Genomic DNA, 25,000 nt, shown 5'->3' with positions numbered 1-25,000 from the left:
AAAGAGCAGGTAAACAATACCACAGCACAGATTAAAGGGCAGGTGCATGTCCAGGTAGACACCAGCACAGGTAAATAACTGAGGTGTTAAATTCTTCAACTCGACTAACATTTAAACTGTATGAACTCTGCACGACATGTGCGGTTGAGGTTAGTATGAGAGGTGGGCGGGGCTAATTGTCAGAATTCTGACATGTGATCAATGCTGAACAAGACACAGAGAAAACTGAGCGCTAACACACATCCGGTCTGGGGTTGTGTTTGGACACAGAGCTACAGCTGAGAAAATCATTAATGATGCGTTAGCGGTGTTGATCGTTCACCCGGGGGCTTGTGGGAGTCTGGTGGTCACTTCAGACAGAAGCGCTCATTAGTATTCGGACAAAGCCGAGACTGAAGGTCTTTCTGTTCCTGTGGGAGCTTTAGACCTCCAACGGTATAAAGAAGGGACTGAGCTGACTCTCTCGCTACACTCACTGAATGTCTAGCAGCATTTAACATTCTGTCCTCAAGCCGAGCGTGAGATGATATTACAGACTTCCTGCACGACCTCCCTGCCGTGTCCCATCTCTGCTTTACTACCCCAATGTCCGCATTTGTCCTTGTTTTAATATCATTTATTTATTTATTTATTTAACGTTCGAGGGCTCGGCCTTGATGAGCTTCCCCCAGTACGCAGCTAATAAAATGAAACGCAGCGTGTTCTGCTGCAGAGGAGCTCAAGATAGAAAATGATTTTTCACAGATATAATGATTTGATCTGCTCGACATGTCGAGAGTGTGATAGCACTCAGTCAGATACAGTGCACCTGCCGGCTGTTCACATCTCAGCCACCATCCAAAAGATATCACAGTGATGAAGTCATGAAAAAATGAAGTAGAACCTTCACACATGAGCTGAGAGCAAGAGCGAGTTAATAATACGACAGGAAACATGTGGAGAGGAAAAGAGAGAAAAAGACATAACGACACTAATACAGGGAAATATGAGCAAAGGTAAAGAACTGCACAGGTAAACACTAGCACAGGTAAACACCAGCACAGGTAAACACTAGCACAGATAAACACCAGCACAGGTAAACACCAGCACAGGTAAACACCAGCACAGGTAAACACTAGCACAGATAAACACTAGCACAGATAAACACCAGCACAGGTAAACACTAGCACAGATAAACACTAGCACAGATAAACACCAGCACAGGTAAACACCAGTACAGGTAAACACTAGCACAGATAAACACTAGCACAGATAAACACCAGCACAGGTAAACACTAGCACAGATAAACACCAGCACAGGTAAACACTAGCACAGATAAACACCAGCACAGGTAAACACCAGCACAGGTAAACACCAGCACAGGTAAACACTAGAAAAGGTAAACACTAACACAGCTAACCAAACACCAGCACAGGTAAACACCAGCACAGGTAAACACCAGCACAGGTAAACACTAGCACAGATAAACACCAGCACAGGTAAACACTAACACAGATAAACACCAGCACAGGTAAACACTAGAAAAGGTAAACACTAACACAGCTAACCAAACACCAGCACAGGTAAACACCAGCACAGGTAAACACCAGCACAGGTAAACACTAGCACAGGTAAACACCAGCACAGGTAAACACCCGCACAGGTAAACACTAGCACAGATAAACACCAGCACAGGTAAACACTAGAAAAGGTAAACACTAACACAGCTAACCAAACACCAGCACAGGTAAACACCAGCACAGGCAAACACCAGCACAGATAAACACAAGCACAGGTAAACACCAGCACAGGTAAACACTAACACAGCTAACTAAACACTTGCACAAGTAAACACTAACACAGCTAACTAAACACCTGCACAGGTTAACACTAACACAGCTAACTAAATAACTGCACAGGTTAACACTAACACAGCTAACTAAACACCTGCACAGGTTAACACTAACACAGCTAACTAAATACCTGCACAGGTTAACACTAACACAGCTAACTAAATACCTGCACAGCTTAACACTAACACAGCTAACTAAACACCTGCACAGGTTAACACTAACACAGCTAACTAAATACCTGCACAGGTTAACACTAACACAGCTAACTAAACACCTGCACAGGTTAACACTAACACAGCTAACTAAATAACTGCACAGGTTAACACTAACACAGCTAACTAAACGCCTGCACAGGTTAACACTAACACAGCTAACTAAATAACTGCACAGGTTAACACTAACACAGCTAACTAAACAGCTGCACAGGTGAATACCAGCAAACACACAATGGCTTAAATAAACAGAACAGGAATAAACTGGTTTACCCTATGACACACATACACTACAGCACAACACCATCTTCAAGCAGAGTTAAACACCAAGAAAGTTAAACTTGCATAGGTACACCTGCACATTTAAACACCAACACAGTTAAACACCTGCACAGTTAAACACCTGCACAGTTAAACACCTGCACATTTAAACACTAACACAGCTAAACATCAGCGCAAGTTTATACTAACACAGCTCATAAATCACTTGCACATTTAAACACTAACACAGCTAAACATCAGCGCAAGTTTATACTAACACAGCTCATAAATCACTTGCACATTTAAACACTAACACAGTTAAACACCTCCACATTTAAACACTAACACAGTTAAACACTCTCAGGCCAACACTGACACTGACTCTTTTCCACACCAGATGATTCATGGTATCATTTACTCCACTTGTCTTTCTCCTCTTTCAGACTGGCGTGTATTAATCAGGATCATCTCTGAAGTCTTTATTGACATTTCAGCCACGATGTTAATGACGTCCAGAAGCAAAACAGCTAATCGATGAGCAGTGATGAGGAACAGACCTGAACATGCCTTAGAGACAAACACACACAGCGCTGCAGGGGGTCTGTTTAGCATAATAACACTGATCGCTTTATTTATTGATCTCTCTCTCTCTCTCTCTCTCTCTCTCTCTCTCTCTCTCTCTCTCTCTCTCTCTCTCTCTCTCTATTTATCTCTCTCTCTTACTCTCTCTCTCTCTCTCTCTCTTACTCTCTCTCTCTCTCTCTCTATTTATCTCTCTCTCTTACTCTATCTCTCTCCTACTCTCTCTCTCTCCCTCTCTCTCTCTCTATCGCTCTCTTTTACTCTATCTCTTTCTCTCTCTCTTTTACTCCATTTCTCTCTCTCTCTTACACTCTCTCTCTCTCTCTCTCTCTCTCTCTATTTATCTCTCTCTCTCTATTTATCTCTCTCTCTTACTCTAGCTCTCTCCTACTCTCTCTCACTCTTACTCCATCTCTCTTTCTCTCTCTTTCTTACTCTCTTTCTTACTCTCTCTCTCTCTCTCTCTCTCTCTCTCTCTCTCTCTCTCTCTCTCTCTCTCTCTCTCTCTTCTCTCTTACTCTATCTCTCTCTCAGCTTGTTTAGACAAAGTCCCTGAAGTCTCTCATTCAGTTTTCTGGTGTTTTTTCCTACTCAGGTAAACAGGGGAGCTTTTACTTTCTCTCCATAGAGGAGCGTTTTACTTTAATCAGCATGGAGACAGTCGCTTTAACTCCCGCATCGCAGATGATGTGAGTTCAATTAGATCATTTCCAAAATCATTACTGACATTTCAAACATGCCTCGTTAATGACCTCCAAACAGAGAGAAGCAAATCAATGAGTTCTGGTGGGGAACAGATCTGTAAAGAGGATTTATCTGTCTATCATCCTTCTCTCTCTCTCTCTCTCTCTCTCTCTCTCTCTCTCTCTCATCTTCTCTTAATTCAATTCAGTCTTCATGCAGCTTTATTTCGGAGATGGCGTCCGTTACACCACACTATCATTAACACACAAAAAGTAAAAAATGAAAGCACAGCCATAGTAAACATTTAGATTTGCATTTCTAAAGAAATCATCAATTTATAAAAGTAAAAGCAATTTATTTTAACGACATAAAAGCAGTGTAGAGTCGAGACAGGTTCGAGGCACTTCTTGCTCTGAGAAGCAGTGCCTTACAAACCAGAGGTGGGAGCAAGTCACACATGTGCAAGTCACAAGTAAGTCTCAAGTCATGAATGTCAAGTCAAAGTCAAGTCGAGTCTTTTTTTAATATTTGTCAAACAAGTCTCAAATTTGCTACTTAAGTCTGACTCGAGTCAAGTCGAGTCCCCGATCTCTGAGTCATTTAACTCAAGTCCGAGTCAAGTCTCAAGTCATGAATGTCAAGTCAAAGTCAAGTCGAGTCTTTTTTAATATTTGTCAAGCAAGTCTCAAGTCTCAAATTTGCGACTTAAGTCTGACTCGAGTCAAGTCATATGACTCGAGTCCCCCATCTCTTTTACAAACCATAAATGGAGAATGTGGGCATGTCTTCGATATCATTTTGACATTAACATATTTTAGCAGAACGTGTTATCCAGAGTGACATTTTATTTCAATTTATACAACTGAGAAACTAAGGGTCTTGCTTCGGGGCCCAGCAGTGGCAGCTTGGTGAACCTGGGATTCGAACCCATGACCTTCCAATCAGTATTCCTTAGCCACTGAGCTATTACATATCAGCTCTGTTTGTGTCTTTAAGACTACAGAATGGAAGTGTGGGTGTGCCTTTAATATATGGAAATGAGATACTGTAGCAAGAGAAAGTGGGTGTGTCTTTCAGCTCTGAGTGGGCGGGGTTTAGATTAAATATTGAATATGGGTGTGTCTTTGAGTCCTTATATGAAAATAAGAGCAGCTTTTAGTGAGTGTTCTTATAAGACCATAGACAGATAGAGAAGCTGAAGACATTCACATTTCCTGTCCAGTCTCCATCTCTCTCTCTCTCTCTCTCTCTCTCTCTCTCTCTCTGTATGACTCTCTGTCTGCCTCATTTTTGTCTCTCTCTCTCTCTCTCTCTCTCTCTCTCTCTCTCTCTCTCTCTCTCTCTCTTTTTCTCCCAGTCTCTCTCTCTCTCTCTCTCTCTCTCTCTCTCTCTCTCTCTCTCTCTGTATGACTCTCTGTCTGTCTCATTTTTGTCTCTCTCTCTGTCTCTCTCTCTCCCAGTCTCTCTCTCTCTCTCTCTCTCTCTCTCTCTCTCTCTCTCTCTTTCTCCCAGTCTCTCTCTCTCTCTTGCTCTCTCTCTGTCTCTCTCTCTCTCTTTCAGTCTCTCTCTCTCGCTCTCTCTCTCTCTCTTGCTCTCTCTCTGTCTCTCTCTCTCTCTCTCTCTCTCTCTCTCTCTCTCTCTCTCTCTCACAGTCTCTCTCTCCCTCTCTCTCTCTCTCTCGCTCTCTCTCTCTCTCTCTCTCTCTCTCTCTCTCTCTCCCAGTCTCTCTCTCTCTCTCTCTCTCTCTCTCTCTCTCTCTCTCTCTCTCTCTCTCTCTCTCTCTCTCTCTCTCTCTCTCTCTCTCTCTCTCTCTCTCTCTCTCTCTCTCTCTCTCTCTCTCTCTCTCTCTCTCGCTCGTTCTCTCTCAGCTTGTTAAAATTACCTCTCTGAAGTCACTCATTTAGCTTTCAGGGTTTTTCCCTTGGGAATCTTTGCTCTCTAAACAAGTAACATAATAAAGCTGGCAGTTTGTAAAACAAACTCTGACCTGATGTGTTGATGTGTGACTGAGAAAGCAAGCAGAATGTTAAAGCTGCTTTAAATCTTTTCTTTCTGCCAGGATCAGATGAGGTTTTTCAGCTCGTAGGAGACGAGAAGCTCTTTATGAAATCCCTCAGAGATGCGTGATAAAGAAGAGAGAGAGCCGAAGGGTGCTGAATACTTTAATATTTAACTTTCTCTATAAAGATCATTGCAATGTCCTGACATTTAAAAAGCCCAAATATTTTATTCCTGGCAAGAGAAGGAATTTTTTTATTTTATTACTTCAGCGTCTCACTGTCTTTCTGCTGTAAGTGTTCGATGTGTTGAGTGAAAGTCGATATCAGAGACGTGATCAAATTCCACCTCAACACAAATGTGTATTAATAACCCGTTACCAGGCTCGGCGTTATTAATTAGCGTAGCTGCTACACAGGAACGAGAAGACGCGTGTCCGTATTATCACATGAATAATTCGTTCATTAATAACTGTTAATCGCCAGATAGATGAACATCGTATACCCTGCTTCTTTATTATTCATTCATTCATCTTCTACTACCTCTACTACGAACTACCTCGGGTCACGGGGAGCCTGTGCCTATCTCAGGCGTCATCGGGCATCAAGACAGGATACACCCTGGACAGAGTGCCAACCCATCACAGGGCACACACACACTCTCATTCACTCACACACTCACACACTACGGACAATTTTCCAGAGATGCCAATCAACCTACCATGCATGTCTTTGGACCGGGGGAGGAAACCGGAGTACCCGGAGGAAACCCCCGAGGCACGGGGAGAACATGCAAACTCCACACACACAAGGCGGAGGCGGGAATCGAACCCCAACCCTGGAGGTGTGAGGCAAACGTGATAACCACTAAGCCACCGTGCCCCCCCGCTTCTATATTATGTTCACAAAAATCGAGACACGCCCTTGTTCCCTTGTCCCCAAGGCACGCCCCTGCGATCAGCTGCACTGCAGATCGCAGGTAACCTAGCTGTAAATGATGTCTCTAGAGTGGGTGTTCCTTTAAGACTATATATGGAGATGAGAGCAGCACCGAGAAAGGGAACAAGGGTGTGTCTCGAAGTCCATATATGGAGTTCTGTCAGGGTCGGAGACTTCGCTGCCGCCTGGGACGAGACAATGTGGCATGTTGATGAAGTCGTCTGTCCACTGGCACAGTAAAGCCCTGAACTTTGTAACGTAACGTGTTTACTGCACTAAACTACACTGTAGTTTATTTTCATTCATTGTTCTTGTTTCTCGGGCCTGTTACAGAACTGAAGCTTTTCTCATGCTGGTAAATCCTGAATGTTCTCTAGCTGCCACTGTCTTTATACAATACTATAAATATTTATTGTGAAAACTATAGAATGTCTCGTTGTTGTCTCATTTTTGTTTATATTCACACTAAATCCTTACGTCTGTTCTTCCTGTATGTTGTACTGACAGTGTTTCTGATCTTTTCTGAGCAACGTATAAATGATCAGGAGGCGATTCTTTTATTTTGCTCTGAGTGGTCATGCTGTGAAGACCGTAGATGGGGAATGTGGGCGTGTCTGAGACAGAATGAGAGCAGATCTCAAATCAGAGCAGAGTATAGGTGGGGATGTGGGTGTGTCTTTGTGTCCATATATGGTAATTAGTGCAGCTTTGAGTGGCTGTCTTCATGACCATATATAGCAGATGTGAGGACATGTAAGTCGTGAGTCCATATATGGTCATGAGAACAGTTTTAAATGGTTGTATTTTTAAAACTATACCTGGGAATGTGTATGTGTCCTTAATTCCATATATGGAAATAAGTGCAGCTCTGAGAAGCCATGCTTTATAACCATAGAGCTGCTCTGAGTGGGTGTAACTTTAAGATGAATGTCTAATGGTGTGTCATTTAATCTCTACAGTATATAAATTGAGACACGTCAGTATGTCCATAAATAGGAATGTGGGCGTGTCTTGAAGAACCTGTCTACAAATCAGAGCCCCTCTGGGTGACTAAGTCCATATCTATAAAATAAACCCACACTGAGTGACAACGCTTTTAATTATAAATAAAGATTGTGGGCGTGTCTTTAAGTCCAAATATGGACATGAAAGCAGCCCTGAGTGGACTTTAACGTCATATACAGCAGTGTTTAGCCAGAAAAAGGTCTTAATAGATTTATATGTATATATGAATGTACAGGGTCAGTCGTTCCTCCACAGCGGTGTGTGTTTAGGAGGACAGGAACTCATACACACTTAGTTAGTGTTGACAGTGAAGGCCCACACACACACGCACACACACACGCACACGGCTCGGACTCTTCCGAGAGTCCCTGAGGTTTCCTTTTGGCCATATGGCAATGTTTAATTATTCTCCAGCAGTGAGTGTATCGTAATGAAGAAGTGTGGCAGTGAGAGAGGAGGGTATAATCACAGGGGATCCAATTTGATGCTCCATGTGTGTGTGTGTCTATGTGTGTGTGTGCATGTGAAGAGGCTAATGCATGATGGAGGGAAAACATTCTCTGGAGAGTTGCAGTAAACTCCTCCCTGATGGAATTCGGCTGCTGTCTGAGATCGTTTATGTATTCGCTTCCAAACTTTTTTCTATCCCATGACAGTGTCCGCTCTCTTTATACTGGTGGCTGAGTTTGTTTTCTCTGTGTGTGTGTCTGTGTCTGTGTGTGTGTGTGAGTGTGTGTGAGAGAGAGAGACAAAGACAGAGAGAGAAAGAGAGACTTTAAACTTGCTGTATAAATAACTGCATGGCTGTCACTGTTGATCTCACAGAGAATGAACACACACACACACACACACACACACACACACACACACACACACACACACACACACACACACACACAGTGGCATGTTTCCAGATCTGCTTTAATCATATCTAAGGTAAAGTTGCATCTTTAGATGTCTATTATTATGGACATTCTGACTGTTTCTGGTATAAAGAGGCTTAAAAAAATAATATCAAGTAAATTCTCCTCACTTCTGATTTAAATTGTAGTTTCACTCAATTCTGACTCGCTTCTGGAAATATTCCTGTCCATCTGATATACGAAAACTATCCGTCATCTGTCAAAATTCTAAAATGTAAAAATCTGTTCTGTATTGAATCAGAGAAACAGAAATATCTGAATGTAAACACTAATATCTGTGTATCTGTTATATTAATACAGTAAATGAGAGAGATGATCGTCATTGTGCTGATCGTCTCCTTGTCCTGTTCCTCTACCGACAACGCAGGTGTTTTTGTTCTTTTAAGCGTATAGAGAATGAAATGTTTCCTAACTGCACTTTTTCTTGCTTATTTTCCAGTAAACTAACATTTAACCTGGATCAGAGACACTGAGAGACGTTTAATGATGATTTAAAGCAGTAAAAGCTGCACAGAAAGCAGAGCTTCAGCCGTGATTACGCTCCAAACTCCATTCATCATCTCCACACGCTCACATAATGCTGCCGTAATGCTTTTATAATGCAGGCGTAACGCTCATGACCTTTAATGACTCCGTCTAACGATCCTTCTGGAACGTTCCTCCGTTCGAGCGCCGACACTTCACGCAGCATCAGGCTTTTACTTAAAGATCGTAGATAGTGAAACTTTACAGCACAGGAGCAAAGACGGAGCTTCGAACGCTGCTGGAACTTAAATGAGAAGAGGAACTCACTGCTATATACAGTACAATACATGTAACTAGAAATGGATAATAATTCATTAGATTCGTTAGACGAGTTCAACAACATTAGAGACTAAACTAGAGGCGGTGCAAATGACACAGAAAAGAAAAAAAACTGAGAGAGAAAAAGAGGATAGGAGATAAAAAAAAGGAAAAAAAAAGAGGAAAAAAACTTTTTAGCTGAAAAAGTAAAGTAAGAAAATGAGAGAATGGGGAAGATGAAAAAATAATAAGAAATGAAAAAATAATAAAAATAATGTATAAATAATAAGTTTTTTTTTTCATCCTTCGTTGTTATACAGTATAAAACAATATAACTGCTGGAACAAGGTGTTTTTTAGGCTTTATGGAATGATTCACTGTCCTGGGTTCTATAAAGAGGTCTGAATGGTGTATGAGAACTGAATGAGGTTCTACGCACGGTGGGTTCTCACGTCTCTGAGAGAGACGTACACATCAAATCCACCCATGTTCCTCTCCATGTTGACTTGCAGTGAACCTCTGCGATAAACTGAAAGTTTACTTCACTACAACCACAAGTGGGACTTAATTAATACAAAAAAAATGTCTTGTTATTGAAAGACCGCGGTGCGAGGACGTCTTTTCTCTGCAGGAAAATAAATAAAAACTTGGTTCCACTGTGAGATCTGACGTGTGTGATGGATGGGTTCCTCTGGGACGAAGTTCTGTTCAGAAATCTTGGTACAGCGAGAGCACACTGAGACCAGACGTACTGTTTATGACGATCAGCACAAAACCCAAGAGAGTTCACTATTATTCACTGTGTGTGTGTGTGTGTGTGTGTGTGTGTGTGTGTGTGTGTGTGTGTGTGCTGCAGGATGCCAAGAGCCCTATCAAAGCCCCATCACCTTCACACTCTTTGTTCAAGGTTGTTTTTGATAAGCGCACACACACACACACACAGTGCACACACACACACACAAACATACACACACCCCTGCACATTCACACAGACACACGTGCACATAGACACACACGCACACAGACACGCACACAGACAAGCGTGCACACAGACATACACACACGCACATACATACAGACACAGTGCACACACACACAAACATACACACACCTGCACAGTGCACATAGACACACACGCACACAGCCACGCACACAGACAAGCGTGCAGACACACACACGCACATACATACAGACACAGTGCACACACACACACAAACACACACACACACCTGCACAGTGCACATAGACACACACACACAGACACGCACACAGACAAGCGTGCACACAGACGCACACACACGCACATAGATACAGACACAGACACACACAACGACACACACATGAACACACACATACACACACACAAAAAAAGACTGTTATTTGACTAGCGGTCACATTTCAAATGCATTCTTTAAGGGAGTAGGGGAGTAAAAGAGTTCCCCTAAAGGGACTTCATCACGCTGAGTTTCCTGCCTCTCCATCTGCTCTATTCAGCCGCTTCAAAGTCAAGTGCTTTGACCTGCTGTAATCCAGAGGAGCATCGAGGCTGGAGATGAAGAGCGAGTGTGTTATTTTACCTTGCTGGTTTAACTCTAGCAGGTGTGCAGTGATGGCGCTGTGGGGTAAATGCTCTGAGAACGATGTTAGCGTGCTGCTGAGGCGATTAGCCCCACATACAGTGAGAGGTTTATGGTTATGGAGATCAGTCATGCTTGCTGTATTGCGCTGCTCACTACAACACGCTTATCTCTCGTGATCTGTCAGTGTGGGAAAAAACTCAGGAAGTGAGACTACATTTACATTTACTGCGTTGGCAGACGTCCTCATCCAGAGCTACTTGCAGTTTTATCTCAGTTTTACAACTGAGCAACTGAGGGTTAAGGGCCTTGCTCAGGGGCCCAGCAGTAGTAGCTTAGTGGACCTGGGATTCAAACTCATGACCTTCTAATTGGTCCAACACCTTAACCACTAAGCCACCACATCGCCAAACTCGGCCCCAAACTTCTTGTTCTTTGTTTGATTATTTAAAAATGTCACTATTTTTGTTGTAGAACATGAAATTCAGCAATACATGTAGCAATGATCCAAAGATCTTTGTTCCTCTAATGAAATACATGAGAAGTGTTTTGCTGTTTGTTTGCCATCAGATGATTTGTAGCTGAATGAAAAAAGGACAGAAAAGAAGAAAGAAAGAAAGAAAGAAAGAAAGAAAGAAAGAAAGAAAGAAAGAAAGAAAGAAAGAAAGAAAGAAAGAAACTTAAAGAGAGGGAGGAAGGAAGGAAGGAAGGAAGGAAGGAGGATGGGAAGGAAGGAGGGAAGGAAGGGGGACATGAAGGAACAAATGAAAGAAGAAAGGATTGTGGAAGGAAAGAGGACAGAAAAGAAGGAAGGAAGGAAGGAAGGAAAGAAAGAAGGAAAAATAGAAGGAAGGGTTAGTGTATGTAAGATTTAAACAAAGCTGCTGATTGGAGGACAGTGACATCATCATTCACATCTGGAATTCAAACTTTTTATTTTTATTTAAATAATTCCAATAACAATCAGATCTATATGTGAAGTAACTATAACATCTAGAAATCTTATTTATATTCTCTCACTCATCTTCTACCGCTTATCCGAACTACCTCGGGTCACGGGGAGCCTGTGCCTATCTCAGGCGTCATCGGGCATCAAGGCAGGATACACCCTGGACGGAGTGCCAACCCATCACAGGGCACACACACACACACACACTCATTCACTCACGCAATCACACACTACGGACAATTTTCCAGAGATGCCAATCAACCTACCATGCATGTCTTTGGACCGGGGGAGGAAACCGGAGTACCTGGAGGAAACCCCCGAGGCACGGGGAGAACATGCAAACTCCACACACACAAGGCGGAGGCGGGAATCGAACCCCCAACCCTGGCGGTGTGAGGCGAATGTGCTAACCACTAAGCCACCGTGCCCCCCCTTATTTATATTAAAAGACAATAAAGTAAATAAATAACTAAATAAACTAATTTTCAATTAAACAAATTACGAATTATTATGTTAGATTTGTTCAATTTGTGATTGTGGTGAAACTTTTTGTGATTGTGGTGAAACTATTTGTGATTGTGGTGAAACAGTGCAGATGGTGAGATGGTGTGAGACACTGAAGGAAGAGAGAAAAAAAGAAAAGAAAAAAACAGGTTGGATTTTTCATGCAGCGACGACAATACAGGTCTAAATGCCACCTCACTGCGTCTGAGGAACAGAACAACAAAACACCAATCTGTTTGTCAGGATGGAGGTTTGAAATGTCAGTCTCTGTGTAGAACCACACACACACACATATACACACATACACACACACACATACACACAAACACACATATACACACAAACACACACATTCACACATATACATACGTACAAACACATACACAAATATACACACATACACACATATACACACAAACACACACATTCACATACACACATATACACACAAACACACACATACACACACACACATATACACACATACACACACACACACACACATTCACATACACACACATACATACGTACAAACACATACACACATATACACACATACACACACATATACACACAAACACACACATTCACATACACACATATACACACAAACACACACATACACATACACACATATACATACATACACACACATAGACACACATGCACACACACATACACACACATACTGTATACACACAAAGACACACATATTCACATACATATATATATATACATACATACACACATACACACAGACATAGACACACATATACGCACACATACAAACACAGACATATTCACATACACACATACACATATGTACATACACATAGACACAAACACACACATACACACACATAGACACAAACACACATACACACATATGTACACACACATACACATACACTCACTCACACACACTCACACACACACACACAGCTGCAGAAATAAAATCATTTATTCTCCTGGAGCCTCAGCACCTTATCAATCAGGCATTAATCAGAGAAGCCACACTGCAGTGGAGAGAGGAACAGAGAACACTCACTCTTTCACCTTTCATACACACACACACACACACACACACACACAGTAGAGAGGATGAGCTGTAAAGAGATCAGTAGCAGGATGTTTTCTTTCTGCAGGGGCATGAATACATTTTAGACGTGTAGTGGAGATAAAGCTACAGCATGTGGTTTGGATTTAATAATTAACTGATGATACCGCTAAGCTTTAGCAAGACACTAGCATGGAAGAGATGCTAATGCTAAACTGCAGCTCCAAACACACACACACACACACACACACACACACACACACACACACACACACACACACAGATTAGACATGGAGACGGTGGATCATTTCTTACTAAACATATCTCCTTTATACAAGGAAAGAATGTAATGACTCCATTTGTACACTGGATACTAATCAGACGCTAATCAGACACTAATCAGATGATAATCAGACGCTAATCCTGCAGCGTAACAACTGTTATTTTAAAAGAAGGTTCTTGCAGAAGCATAACTAATGGATTTTATAGAACACATGATCAACCACTTGTGCAGATCAGGATAGATTAGTGTGTGCGTGTGTGTGTGTGTGTGTGTGTGTGTGTGTGTAACAGATGGAAATAAAAAGGAAATTCATGAGATTTATCTTTTATGCTGAATTTGCTTTTTGTGCTTCATTTAAGCTATAAAAAGGATTTTTTTACCCAGATTTGGAAAATGGGTGAATATTAACACACACACACACACACACACACACACACACACACACACACACACACACACACACAAACAGACACACAGACAGGCAGGCGCACACACAAACACAGAAGCACAGTGGCACACACTCAGACACACACACATCGCTGAATTTTCAATATTATAAAGTAAGGTTGTTTCAGGATTCTCATCTCTACAGCTTCATCATCAGTGCTGAGTGAAGCGATGGAGAAATAAATCATCTCTAGGGATTAAAACACACACACGTACTGACAGAGCCTCCAGAGATTAAAGGGGCAAATCAGATTCCCACGTGTCGTGAAACTGGAGCAACACGTACAGAGCGCTAGCTGAGCGCACGCCGCCGTCACCGAGCCCATAAATCTGCAGTGTGGAGTAATGACTTACAGCGAGAGGTGAGATTACTGTATACATCATTAGGTGTGATTACGCTCAGCATGGAGAAGCGAGTGAGAGGCAGAGATGGATCATCTCTCAGACTCGCTGGGAATTAGCATGCTAACTGTCGCGGCGCTGCAGTGGGCTCCTGGTGCTCCAGGTGAAGCTGTGGGAGTGGATTAGCATTGATACCAACACAAACGCTACAGACGGCCTTCACACATCCAGACTAGTCACACCAAAAGGAAGCACAAGGAAGAAAAGACCACAACTACACAACAACAACAACAACAACAACAATACATTTATACATTTATAAAGAAATCACTGGAGTCTGATCGTGTTTGAAGTGTGAGGGTGACAGCATAGTGTTGAGGTGTATTTACAGACGTCTCACATTCCAGCTCATGTGTTAATATTAAATAAACAGAAACAGCTCAAGCCTCAATGCTGCATCAGTATCCGGCGTTAAAAAGATTCAACCTCTATGTGCACATCCACACGTGTCCTACACAGATCTCACGTCACCAGCTGCTCCGCTTACCTGTTTTCCAGGAGTAGTGTGAGTTCTTCATGGACGTAACATGGACCTGGAGAAGCAGCAAAGAAACGCTCAGGAGCAGGAGACTCCCGGCTCGCCGACGCGGCCACAACGAGGCGCACGCTCCATCTTTAAGAATCATAGTCCAGTACTTTAACTTCACGTCCTCTCCTTAAACCTGTAGGGAAAAACAAACAAACAAACAAACAAACAAACAAACATGATTACATTCAAATAAAAATCTTAAATGTTTCGAGAATTATTCTCAATTGTCTTTATTTAATTGTCTATTATTGTTTTTTTTTTTTATTCCTGGCCACATTTTGTTGTTTCCTTAATATCCACAATTTGTTGTTTTGTTGTTTGTTTCTGTCTTTTTGGGGAAAGAAATTGGTGTTTAAGTAATGAAAGTCTACAAAAATACTGAAACATGAAGTGCTTTTTTCTAGCCCAAAACCTTCAACAGCCCCACCACCCCCACCCCGCACCCCGCAAAACAATCACCCTGGTCTCCCAGTCCAGACTATACGTCTTCCATCTGGTTTGGTTTAGTATTTGTGATCAGTGTTCTACAGAGTGATGTTAATAATCAGCCCCAGTGTGTAAACTCAGGTACGTGCAGCCGGTAAAACAATCCCAGTGAAACGACTCCATGTGAACAAAAACAAGAAACAAAATCAATTTCAGCAAATGGGACAAAAAAAAAAAAAACGACGACCAAACTCAATAAGGTAAGTTTATTTTTCCCAGAGGAGCGCGGCGTTCAGACGGCCGGGTCACGCTCATCTGCAGCTCTGCTTCTGCTGGAGCGCAACACATTCTCTCCACACATTCATCATCTCTACACCTTTATTTCTCATTTCTTTATTCTTCTCCTAGTTTCACAGCGTTCTTTCATTTTAGTTTTCTGAAGACGTTTCTCTCTTAATTAAATTTCCTCCTTTTTTATTTCTTACAGACATTTGTTTTTGTTCTGCTCTTACAGTGTGTTATTATGGTTATTATGCATAATGTACATTGTACACATGACTGCAGTGAGGAATACTTTCCTAATCACACTGACAAAAACAGCAGCTACGGGCTGCTAAGTTGTGTTTAAATGTTCCTTTGTCCAACTCTGTGTTGTTCAAGCTGAAATCATTAATGAGAGATTTAAACAAAAATTACATCTGTACACTGTTACACCAGTACAACTTTACACCAGTACACAGTTACACTGTTACACCAGTACAACTTTCCACTGTTACACCAGTACACAGTTACACTGTTACACCAGTACAACTTTACACCAGTAGACAGTTACACTGTTACACCAGTACACAGTTACACTGTTACACCAGTACATAGTTATACTGTTGCACCGGTACACCGTTACACCAGTACACTTTTACACTAGTACACAGTTACCAAGTTACACCAGTTCACAATTACATTGTTACACCGTTACACCAGTACACTGTTACACCAGTACACAGTTACATCAGTACACCATTACACTGTTACACCAGTACACAGTTACACTAGTACACCATTACACTGTTACACCAGTACACTGTTACACCAGTACACCATTACACTGTTACACCAGTACACTGTTACACCAGTACACCATTACACTGTTACACCAGTACACAGTTACACCAGTACACCATTACACTGTTACACCAGTACACTGTTACACCAGTACACCATTACACTGTTACACCAGTACACTGTTACACCAGTACACTGTTACACCAGTACACAATTACACTGTTACACCAGTACACCATTATACTGTTACACCAGTACACAGTTACACCAGTACACATTTACACTATTACACCAGTACACTGTTACAACATTACACTGTACACCAGTACACCGTTACACTGTTTCACCAGAAGACAGTTACACTGTTACACCAGTAGACAGTTACAATGTTACACCAGTATACTGGTACATTGTTAAACCATTACACAGGTACACCAGTATACTGTTACACTGTAACACCAGTACACAAATGACACTTTTTACACCAGTACACAATTACACCGTTACACCAATACACCTTTACATAGTTATACCAGTACACTGTTACACTGTAACACCAGTACACAAATGACACTGTTACACCAGTACACCATTACACTGTTACACCAGTACACCATTACACTGTTACACCAGTACACAAATACACCATTACACTGTTACACCAGAACACCATTACACCGTTACACCAGTACACTGTTACACTGTTACACCATTACACTGTTACACCAGTACACTGTTACACCAGTACACTGTTACACCAGTACACCATTACACTGTTACACCAGTACACAGTTACACCAGTACACCATTACACTGTTACACCAGTACACAGTTACACCAGTACACCATTACACTGTTACACCAGTACACTGTTACACCAGTACACCATTACACTGTTACACCAGTACACTGTTACACCAGTACAACATTACACTGTTACACCAGTACACAGTTACACCAGTACACCATTACACTTTTACACCAGTACACCATTACACTTTTACACCAGTACACAGTTACACCAGTACACCATTACACTGTTACACCAGTACACCATTACACTGTTACACCAGTACACAGTTACACCAGTACACCATTACACTGTTACACCAGTACACTGTTACACCAGTACACCAGTACACTGTTACACTAGTACACAATTACACTGTTACACCAGTACACCATTATACTGTTACACTAGTACACAGTTACACCAGTACACAATTACACTATTACACCAGTACACTGTTACAACATTACACTGTACACCAGTACACCGTTACACTGTTACACCAGAAGACAGTTACACTGTTACACCAGTAGACAGTTACACTGTTACACCAGTATACTGGTACATTGTTACACCATTACACAGGTACACCAGTATACTGTTACACTGTAACACCAGTACACAAATGACACTTTTTACACCAGTACACAATTACACCGTTACACTGTTACACCAGAACACCATTACACTGTTACACCAATACACTGTTACACTGTTTTACACCAGTACACTGTTACACTGTTACACCAGTACACTGTTACACCAGTACAACGTTACACTGTTACACCGGTACACTGGGCCATTGCTACACGTTACACCTCTACACCAGTAAACTGGTACATTGTTACACCATTACACAGGTACACCATTACACTGTTACCCCATTACACCAGTACATTTTTACACCATTACACTGTTACACTCGTACACCAGTATGCCATCACACTATTATGCTCTTACATTGTCACACCATTACTCCAGTATACTTTACACTAATACACTGCTACACCATTATGCTGCTACACATTACACCAGTACCCCATTTTACCATTACACCATTTGACTACATGCCAGCAATCCATCACAACATCAGCTCATATCTGTGACTTATTAAACTGTTGCTCCACCTAATGATGATTAAAATTTCAATGGTGTGTGTGTGTGTGTGTGTGTGTGTGTCTGAGGCTGTCTTTTAAGTATTAGATCTTGAATTTAGAAACCTGAAACTGAAAAATATTGTCTTTACTGTTTCAGTTTGTGAAGCAGATTTATTTGAATAATGTATGTTTTCTGTTTGTGTGTGGGTATGTATTTGTGTGTGTGTGTGTGTCGGGGAGGTGTCGTATCTCTCCGCATGTGATTAATATCAACCTCCAATACACAGAGAAACTGTGGTGAAGTTATAAAGCTCTCCATTGATGGAGGAAATGGGAGAATAAATCGTCACACTACACACACACTCGAGGTGTTTGTTGCTGCACCGTGCCGGGTCTCGTCCCTGTTCCCTCGCTCAGAGATGTGCATAGAGAGATGTGGACACAGATCACTATCTCTGTAGCGCTGATGAGACTCATTCACACACACTGTTACATTTCTGCATTATCTAAATTACACTGTTGATGGATTCGCTAGCCCCTCCCCCTTCCCTGCGTTATGGTTCGCCCCGGATGACCGAGCGCACTTTTGGATATTGATGGATGAATAGCTATTAAACTTAATCCCAGGTCCCCCAATTGGTTTTTGGTTGATTTCATTTTGGGTAAATTAGATTTTAGTCTCGTCGTCTCATGAGCCGTCTCTGGAATCTGATTTGAGAGCAAGATGGAGATGCTGAGGGAAGGAAACAGACTTAAGCCTTCAGTCCTCAAGTCACAGATTCTCCTGTTTAATATTTTTCTTTGCAGAATCATTGTTTCTGCTCCATGTTTTCTATTATTTATTTACCCATTATTATGAGAGCAATGCCATGCTATACATTATAGTAATGTTTAAGAAAATAAAGGTACAGAACCAACAAAACAATAAGATAAAGGGTTCATGTGATTCCATACAGTAACAAGGTGTTATAAAAGGGGAGTAATGTCATAGTGATGAGGTGTTATAAAGGGTAGTAATGATGTCATAAAGGGAAGTAATAGTCTCATAAAAGGTAGTAATGATGTCATAAAGGGCAGAAATGATGACAAAGGGTAGTAATAGTGTTACTGTATAAAGGGTAGTAATTATATCATAAAGGATAGTATTGATGACATAAAGGGTAGTAATGGTGTTATGAAGGTTAGTAATATAATAGTAAATAGGTGTTATAAATGGTAGTAATGATGTCATAAAGGGTAGACATTATGACAAAGGGTAGTAATGGTGTTATAAAGGATAGTAATATAATAGTGAATAGGTGTTATAAAGAATATTAGTGATGTCATAAAGAGTAGTAATGATGAAAAAGGGTAGTAATGCGATAGTGATGAGGTGTTGTAAAGGGTGGTAATGATGTCAAAAAAGGGCGGTTATGATGTCATAAAGGGTAGAAATGATGACAAAATGCAGTAATGATGTTAGAAAAAGAAGTAATGATGTCATAAAGGGAAGTAATGATGTCACAAAGGGAAGTAATGATGTCAAAGTGTAGTAATGATGTCATAAAGTGTATTAATGATGACATAAAGGGTAGTAATGTGATAGTGATGAGGTGTTATAAAGGGTAGTAATGATGCCATAAAGGCTAGTAATGTGATAGTGATGAGGTGTTATAAAGGGTAGTAATGATGCCATAAAGGCTAGTAATGGTCTAGTATTGGGATGTCATACAGGTTAATAGTAAGGTCACAGCTAATAGCATTATGATGTCACAGTAATGTGATATTGTACAGCATGGATACAGAATCGACATAAATTATTAAACTCTCAATAACCTTCTACAAATACTGCACACAAGCACACTGAAAGACACACACACACACACACACACACACACACACACACACAGAAAGATACACACAGGTTGAGGATTAATATTTATAGTGTATTCTTACTGGAGGTTACACAAAGTTTATCAAATATTCGTCTCATCAGAACAGCAGGGGCTTCAACAATAAGGACAGTGTTAGCGTCAATGCTCACACTCTCTGCTGTGTGTGTGTATGTGTGTGTGTGTATATGTGTGTGTGTATGTGCGTGTGTGTGTGAGACACCTCACATCACTGCTATCTGGGAAACCTGTCGTGTCCTGAGTCTCTTTTTTTAGAAGTAACTGGGTCGAATGGAGCTGACATTTCAGCTGAGATTTTCTCCCACTGAGAGCACATGCAGGGTTTCTACTTGAAATTCGGAATAGTGATTCTTCTCTCTCTCTCTCTCTCTTTCTCTATCACACACACACACACACACACACACACACACACACACACACACACACACGTATGAAACACCCCGCTCACTTCACTGACGCTGCTACCATTTTAACTTCACCATTGTGTAGGTGTTTGATTACTGTGTGTAAAACAAACAAACAGACAAACAAACAAATCTGACCTCAAGTCAATCTTTTTTTTCATTTGTCTTTTTCTATTTCTGATTTCTTCTGTTTCTCTTAATTACTTTTTAACCATTCATTTATTTATATATTAAATAATATAAATTATTATCACCGACAACACGATGACGTGTTAAAACATAAACAAACACGTGACTTGAAATAATACAGTATAATTTAGTTAGAACAATTAAATATCATGATTATTTTATTTGATATATTTATAATTATTGCAATAGAGATTTTTCAGTTAGAGATTTTTGACAACCAAATAAAAACTATTATTCTTATTTGGAATTTTATTTCATTCACAATTTTATTTTATTTATATATTATCTGTTTATAATGCATTGCGATTGTGTTTTTTTTTCTTTTTTGTAATAATAATAATAATAATAATCATAATAATTTTATTATCACTATAGTTTTTTTATTTAAAAGTAAATTTTTGTTTTTGCATATTGATTGAACTCAACTGGAAGTGGAAGGTCATGTGATCTAGTTAGTGAGAGGAATGTGAGAGAACATTAGAGTCCATTTGCTGATGAATTAAAACGACGTGAGGTTTTTGGACACTTCTGAGAGGATATACAGTAAGCGGTGTTCATCCTGCTCTGCACTTTCTTCTCTCTCTCTCGTCCACACCAAGACGTCCAGCTGGCGAGGATTCGCTCACAAATCTGTGTTTATTTATCAGATCTGGCAGAAATGCTGAGCAGGCTCTGAGATGCCGGGAGCTGAGTACAGATGTGTACAGCTGTGTGAATGCAGCTAAACATATGTGGATCATAAACTACAGCGCTGCCATGTTCCTTCAGTAATGTCATAAACACGGCGTGTCTGATCCGTGTACAGAATCAATTTCACTTCTATTCATTTCATTTCCTCGAAACAGATTCTGCCTCATTAAACATTTCTTCAGAACGGGGTGAAAAAAAATCTGATCAGATTTTAATTCATTAATTTTTACGTTTAAAGATTTAAGATGTAATCAGCATCTGGGAGGATTTCAGTGAAGATGATTTGTGTTCAAAGCTTTTTCTCTCCCACCTGTTGAATTCGAATTTAATATCAATTTTATTCCTAAAGCATAAAGTTCCCCTTATTCGCCTGACAATGTATTATATTTATAATGAACTGACTAACAATATTCTGTTTCAAAGATCTGACACGTATTAAAGGGTGTCGCTGTGAGCAAGTCACGTGACCAACTCACATGCTTCCAGCTTCCTGTGTGTTTCTTCAGTGTTTGGTCACCTGACCCTACCGAGCTGTTTTGTTCTGGTCTGGTTTGTGAACTGGTTTGTACATCCCCTGACATCTTCCTGTTTCTTGTTTGATTGACAATTTAGATTCATTTTAATAAGACAAAAAAATAGTGGTTAGAAATAGTTTCATAGAAACCGCAAAGAATCGTAAACGTCTCTGTTCTGAAAACTTCGCTTCGGTTCCAGCTTCACCTCTGACACTGGAGACTCCTTCTGTTTCGTTACAGAAAGCGTCACTATAGAGTACTAATGATTAAAGACAATTTTTTTAATCCCTTTATCATTAGCCGAGAGTGTGTTGTACACGTCCCTGTGATTGAGCTGTTGCCATAGAAACGATAACGTTTACTGGAGCAAGGGCATTAATATAAACCTGTGCTTCAGTCAGAGCTTCTGTAATGCCCCTTTACCACCGAGGCAGTTTGAGTGCTGGTTCAGAGCCTAATTTAGAACCATTTCTTTCTTTTTCGACAGCCAAAGCACCGGCTCTGAACCAGGAAAAGTGGTTCTTAAGTAGCACCAAAACGTTGCTGGTCTAGACTTAAGAACCGCTTGTGTCAGGGGCTGTGGGCGGGGCTACTGTTAGCGCATTTGATAATGTACCTTAAGTATACTAATGTTTAATACACTTTTACTTTACCGCGATATGATACATTATCAGCACACATGATAGTAGGTAGCTACATGCTAAGGCTAACTTTTTTCTGTGTTAATGATAAAATAAAGTTATGTACTTTCTCGATTACAACCTCTGTTTATACAGATTACATGGAGCTGCACGTACACGTTGGATTCGCCGCGTTTGGATGCTAATGTAGGTTCACAAAGCCATGAGCATTAACAGTAAAGCAACATCCACCATTGTTGATGTGTTTGTGTTTGCCGCTGCTGAGCTAACGTTGCTGTGTAACGTGACACGTATACAGTGACGTCAGACTCGGCTCTGTGATGGCTCTCTAACCGATGGAAAGGCAAACCGGTTCTTAGAAGGTTCTCCAGTGGAACCAACTTTGAACCAGCACTAGCACTAGCTCTGAACCAGCACCCGGTTCTTTTTGGTGGAAAAGGGGTATTAGAGAGAACGAATCAACATCTGATGACCAATCAGAGTCTAGAACTCAGCAGTGTAAATTTACTACATTTCAACTAAAAGAAAGTTTAAAGCAGAGCATCACTACCCTGTGAGCTGGGTGTAAATCTGAATCTAAACCTTTCCACAGGAGATTCCTCAAACATGATGAAAGCCTGGAGGATACAGAGAAGACAGATTGAGGACTTTAAAATAAATGTTACAGTCACCTCACTACAAAGTCCAGGCTTAAGAGAGGCAACAGAACCGTAACTAAGAAGGAAGAGACGCATTCTGTATCACCTGATAGACCAAATAAACCACTGGTGCCTTTGAAGTGGCAGGAAACAAGCAGATTGACAAAAAATTGCCGCCGTCCTTCTTCATTACAGGCTCCTGTCAACATGACATGTTTTAGAGAGGGACAGAGCTGTGTGGAGACGCTGCTGCTCATCCACTCTACCACAAACAATCCATATAATACACATCTCCACATAAATAAACATCTACAACTAAACATCTCCAATGGAATGAAAAAAACACAGCAGACACTAACGCACTAATCAACTCTTCAGTGAAGACTGGGTTTGGGACGTATCTGGAGGACTGAGGTGATGGAGAGGAGAAACATGTCTGAACTGATCTGCATCATGTACCATGGTCTTAAATCCTTCCCTGCTCACTATACTGCACTGTGGATGTGACCACAGACCGTCTTTACTACGTCGTAAACCACCATCTCTGTGAGCACGTAAATGGTAAAACACGGTGGTGGAGCAGCAGGATGTTCAGGGTGACGCTTGGCCTCATGGTTGTTTCTCAGACTAATCCCCTGTGTTTCTTTACACTCACAGAAGGTCTTTATTTTAATAAACTAATAATGTTAAATCTGAAATAATTTACTTGTTCATTTATTCAAAAACATCTCTTACCTCCAGATTTGTACCATAATTCTCCACCCCCCTCTTTCTATCCATCTCTCTCTCTCTCTCTCTCTCTCTCGCTCTCTCTTTCTCTCTCTGGTGAGAGTGTTAGTGGGTTTAGCCGTAGCAGGTCGTTAGCATGGTGTGTGTCACTACCTGAAGGGAAACAGTGCAACTCATGGCTTTAGCTGTGACACTTTGTCGTAGGTGGCAGATAAACGCAGTCTCTCCTCCTCTCGCATCATCCGACGCTCCACTCCTCTGCTGTTCTTTTTCTTCTGCTCTTCTTACCTTAAGGAGGAACGGAGTGAGAGAAGATTCAGCCGTCACCAGCAACAGCCAGGAGAAACAACACGATAACTGGAGAGAGAGAGAGAGAGAGAGAGAGAGAGAGAGAGGGAGAGAGGGGGAGAGAGGAAGAGAGAGAGAGAGAAAGAGGGAGAGAGGGAGAGAGAAAGAGAGAGAGATGGAGAGTTTCTTTAAAATGGCAATTCAGTAATATTTGTTTGATCTTATATGATGTTTACCTTTCTTGTGATATTATTGTTATTATTGTTATTATTATTTTCTTTGTTTTCTCTTGGTTACTTTAATAAGGTGAGATAAAGAGAGAGAGAGAGAGAGAGAGAGAGAGAGAGAGAGAGAGAGAGAGATGCTTGCATGCACAGATTTCACAAGGGTATAACTGATCAAAATCTGTATTTCAAATTAGACTTTTGAATATATGCTATGTTCTGGAGTTTCTGAATGTGGGAGTGTCCCAAACCACACACCACCTTCCCCCATTAGTGTACAAGTACCAAGATTAGTCCACAGTGGGCGTGTCCCAAACCACACACTCTATTCAGTATACAGTCCAATTAAGTCCACAGTGGGCGTGTCCCAAACCAAAATAAGTCCAAATAAACACCATCTGTAGTAAACTGTGGGCGTGTCCCAAACCACACACCATATTCAGTATAC

The 25,000-nt window shown here is 41.0% G+C and overlaps 1 protein-coding gene across 1 annotated transcript in view; it reads right to left on the bottom strand.

Moving 5' to 3' along the window:
- The window catches only part of thsd7ba (thrombospondin, type I, domain containing 7Ba), a 279,775-nt gene that overhangs the window by 180,694 nt on the left and 74,081 nt on the right, over positions 1–25,000 (bottom strand). Inside the window, exons 2-3 of the mRNA XM_060877047.1 lie at positions 24,194–24,397; positions 14,926–15,100 (exon numbers count right to left, since the gene is read on the bottom strand). Coding sequence (XP_060733030.1) covers positions 14,926–15,064 — 139 coding nt within the window. The 5' untranslated portion in view covers positions 15,065–15,100; positions 24,194–24,397. The remainder of the gene's footprint in view (positions 1–14,925; positions 15,101–24,193; positions 24,398–25,000) is intronic.

Source organism: Tachysurus vachellii, chromosome 8 (assembly GCF_030014155.1).
Source record: "Tachysurus vachellii isolate PV-2020 chromosome 8, HZAU_Pvac_v1, whole genome shotgun sequence".
Taxonomy (NCBI): domain Eukaryota; kingdom Metazoa; phylum Chordata; class Actinopteri; order Siluriformes; family Bagridae; genus Tachysurus; species Tachysurus vachellii.
This window is presented reverse-complemented; position numbering and strand designations above follow the sequence as displayed.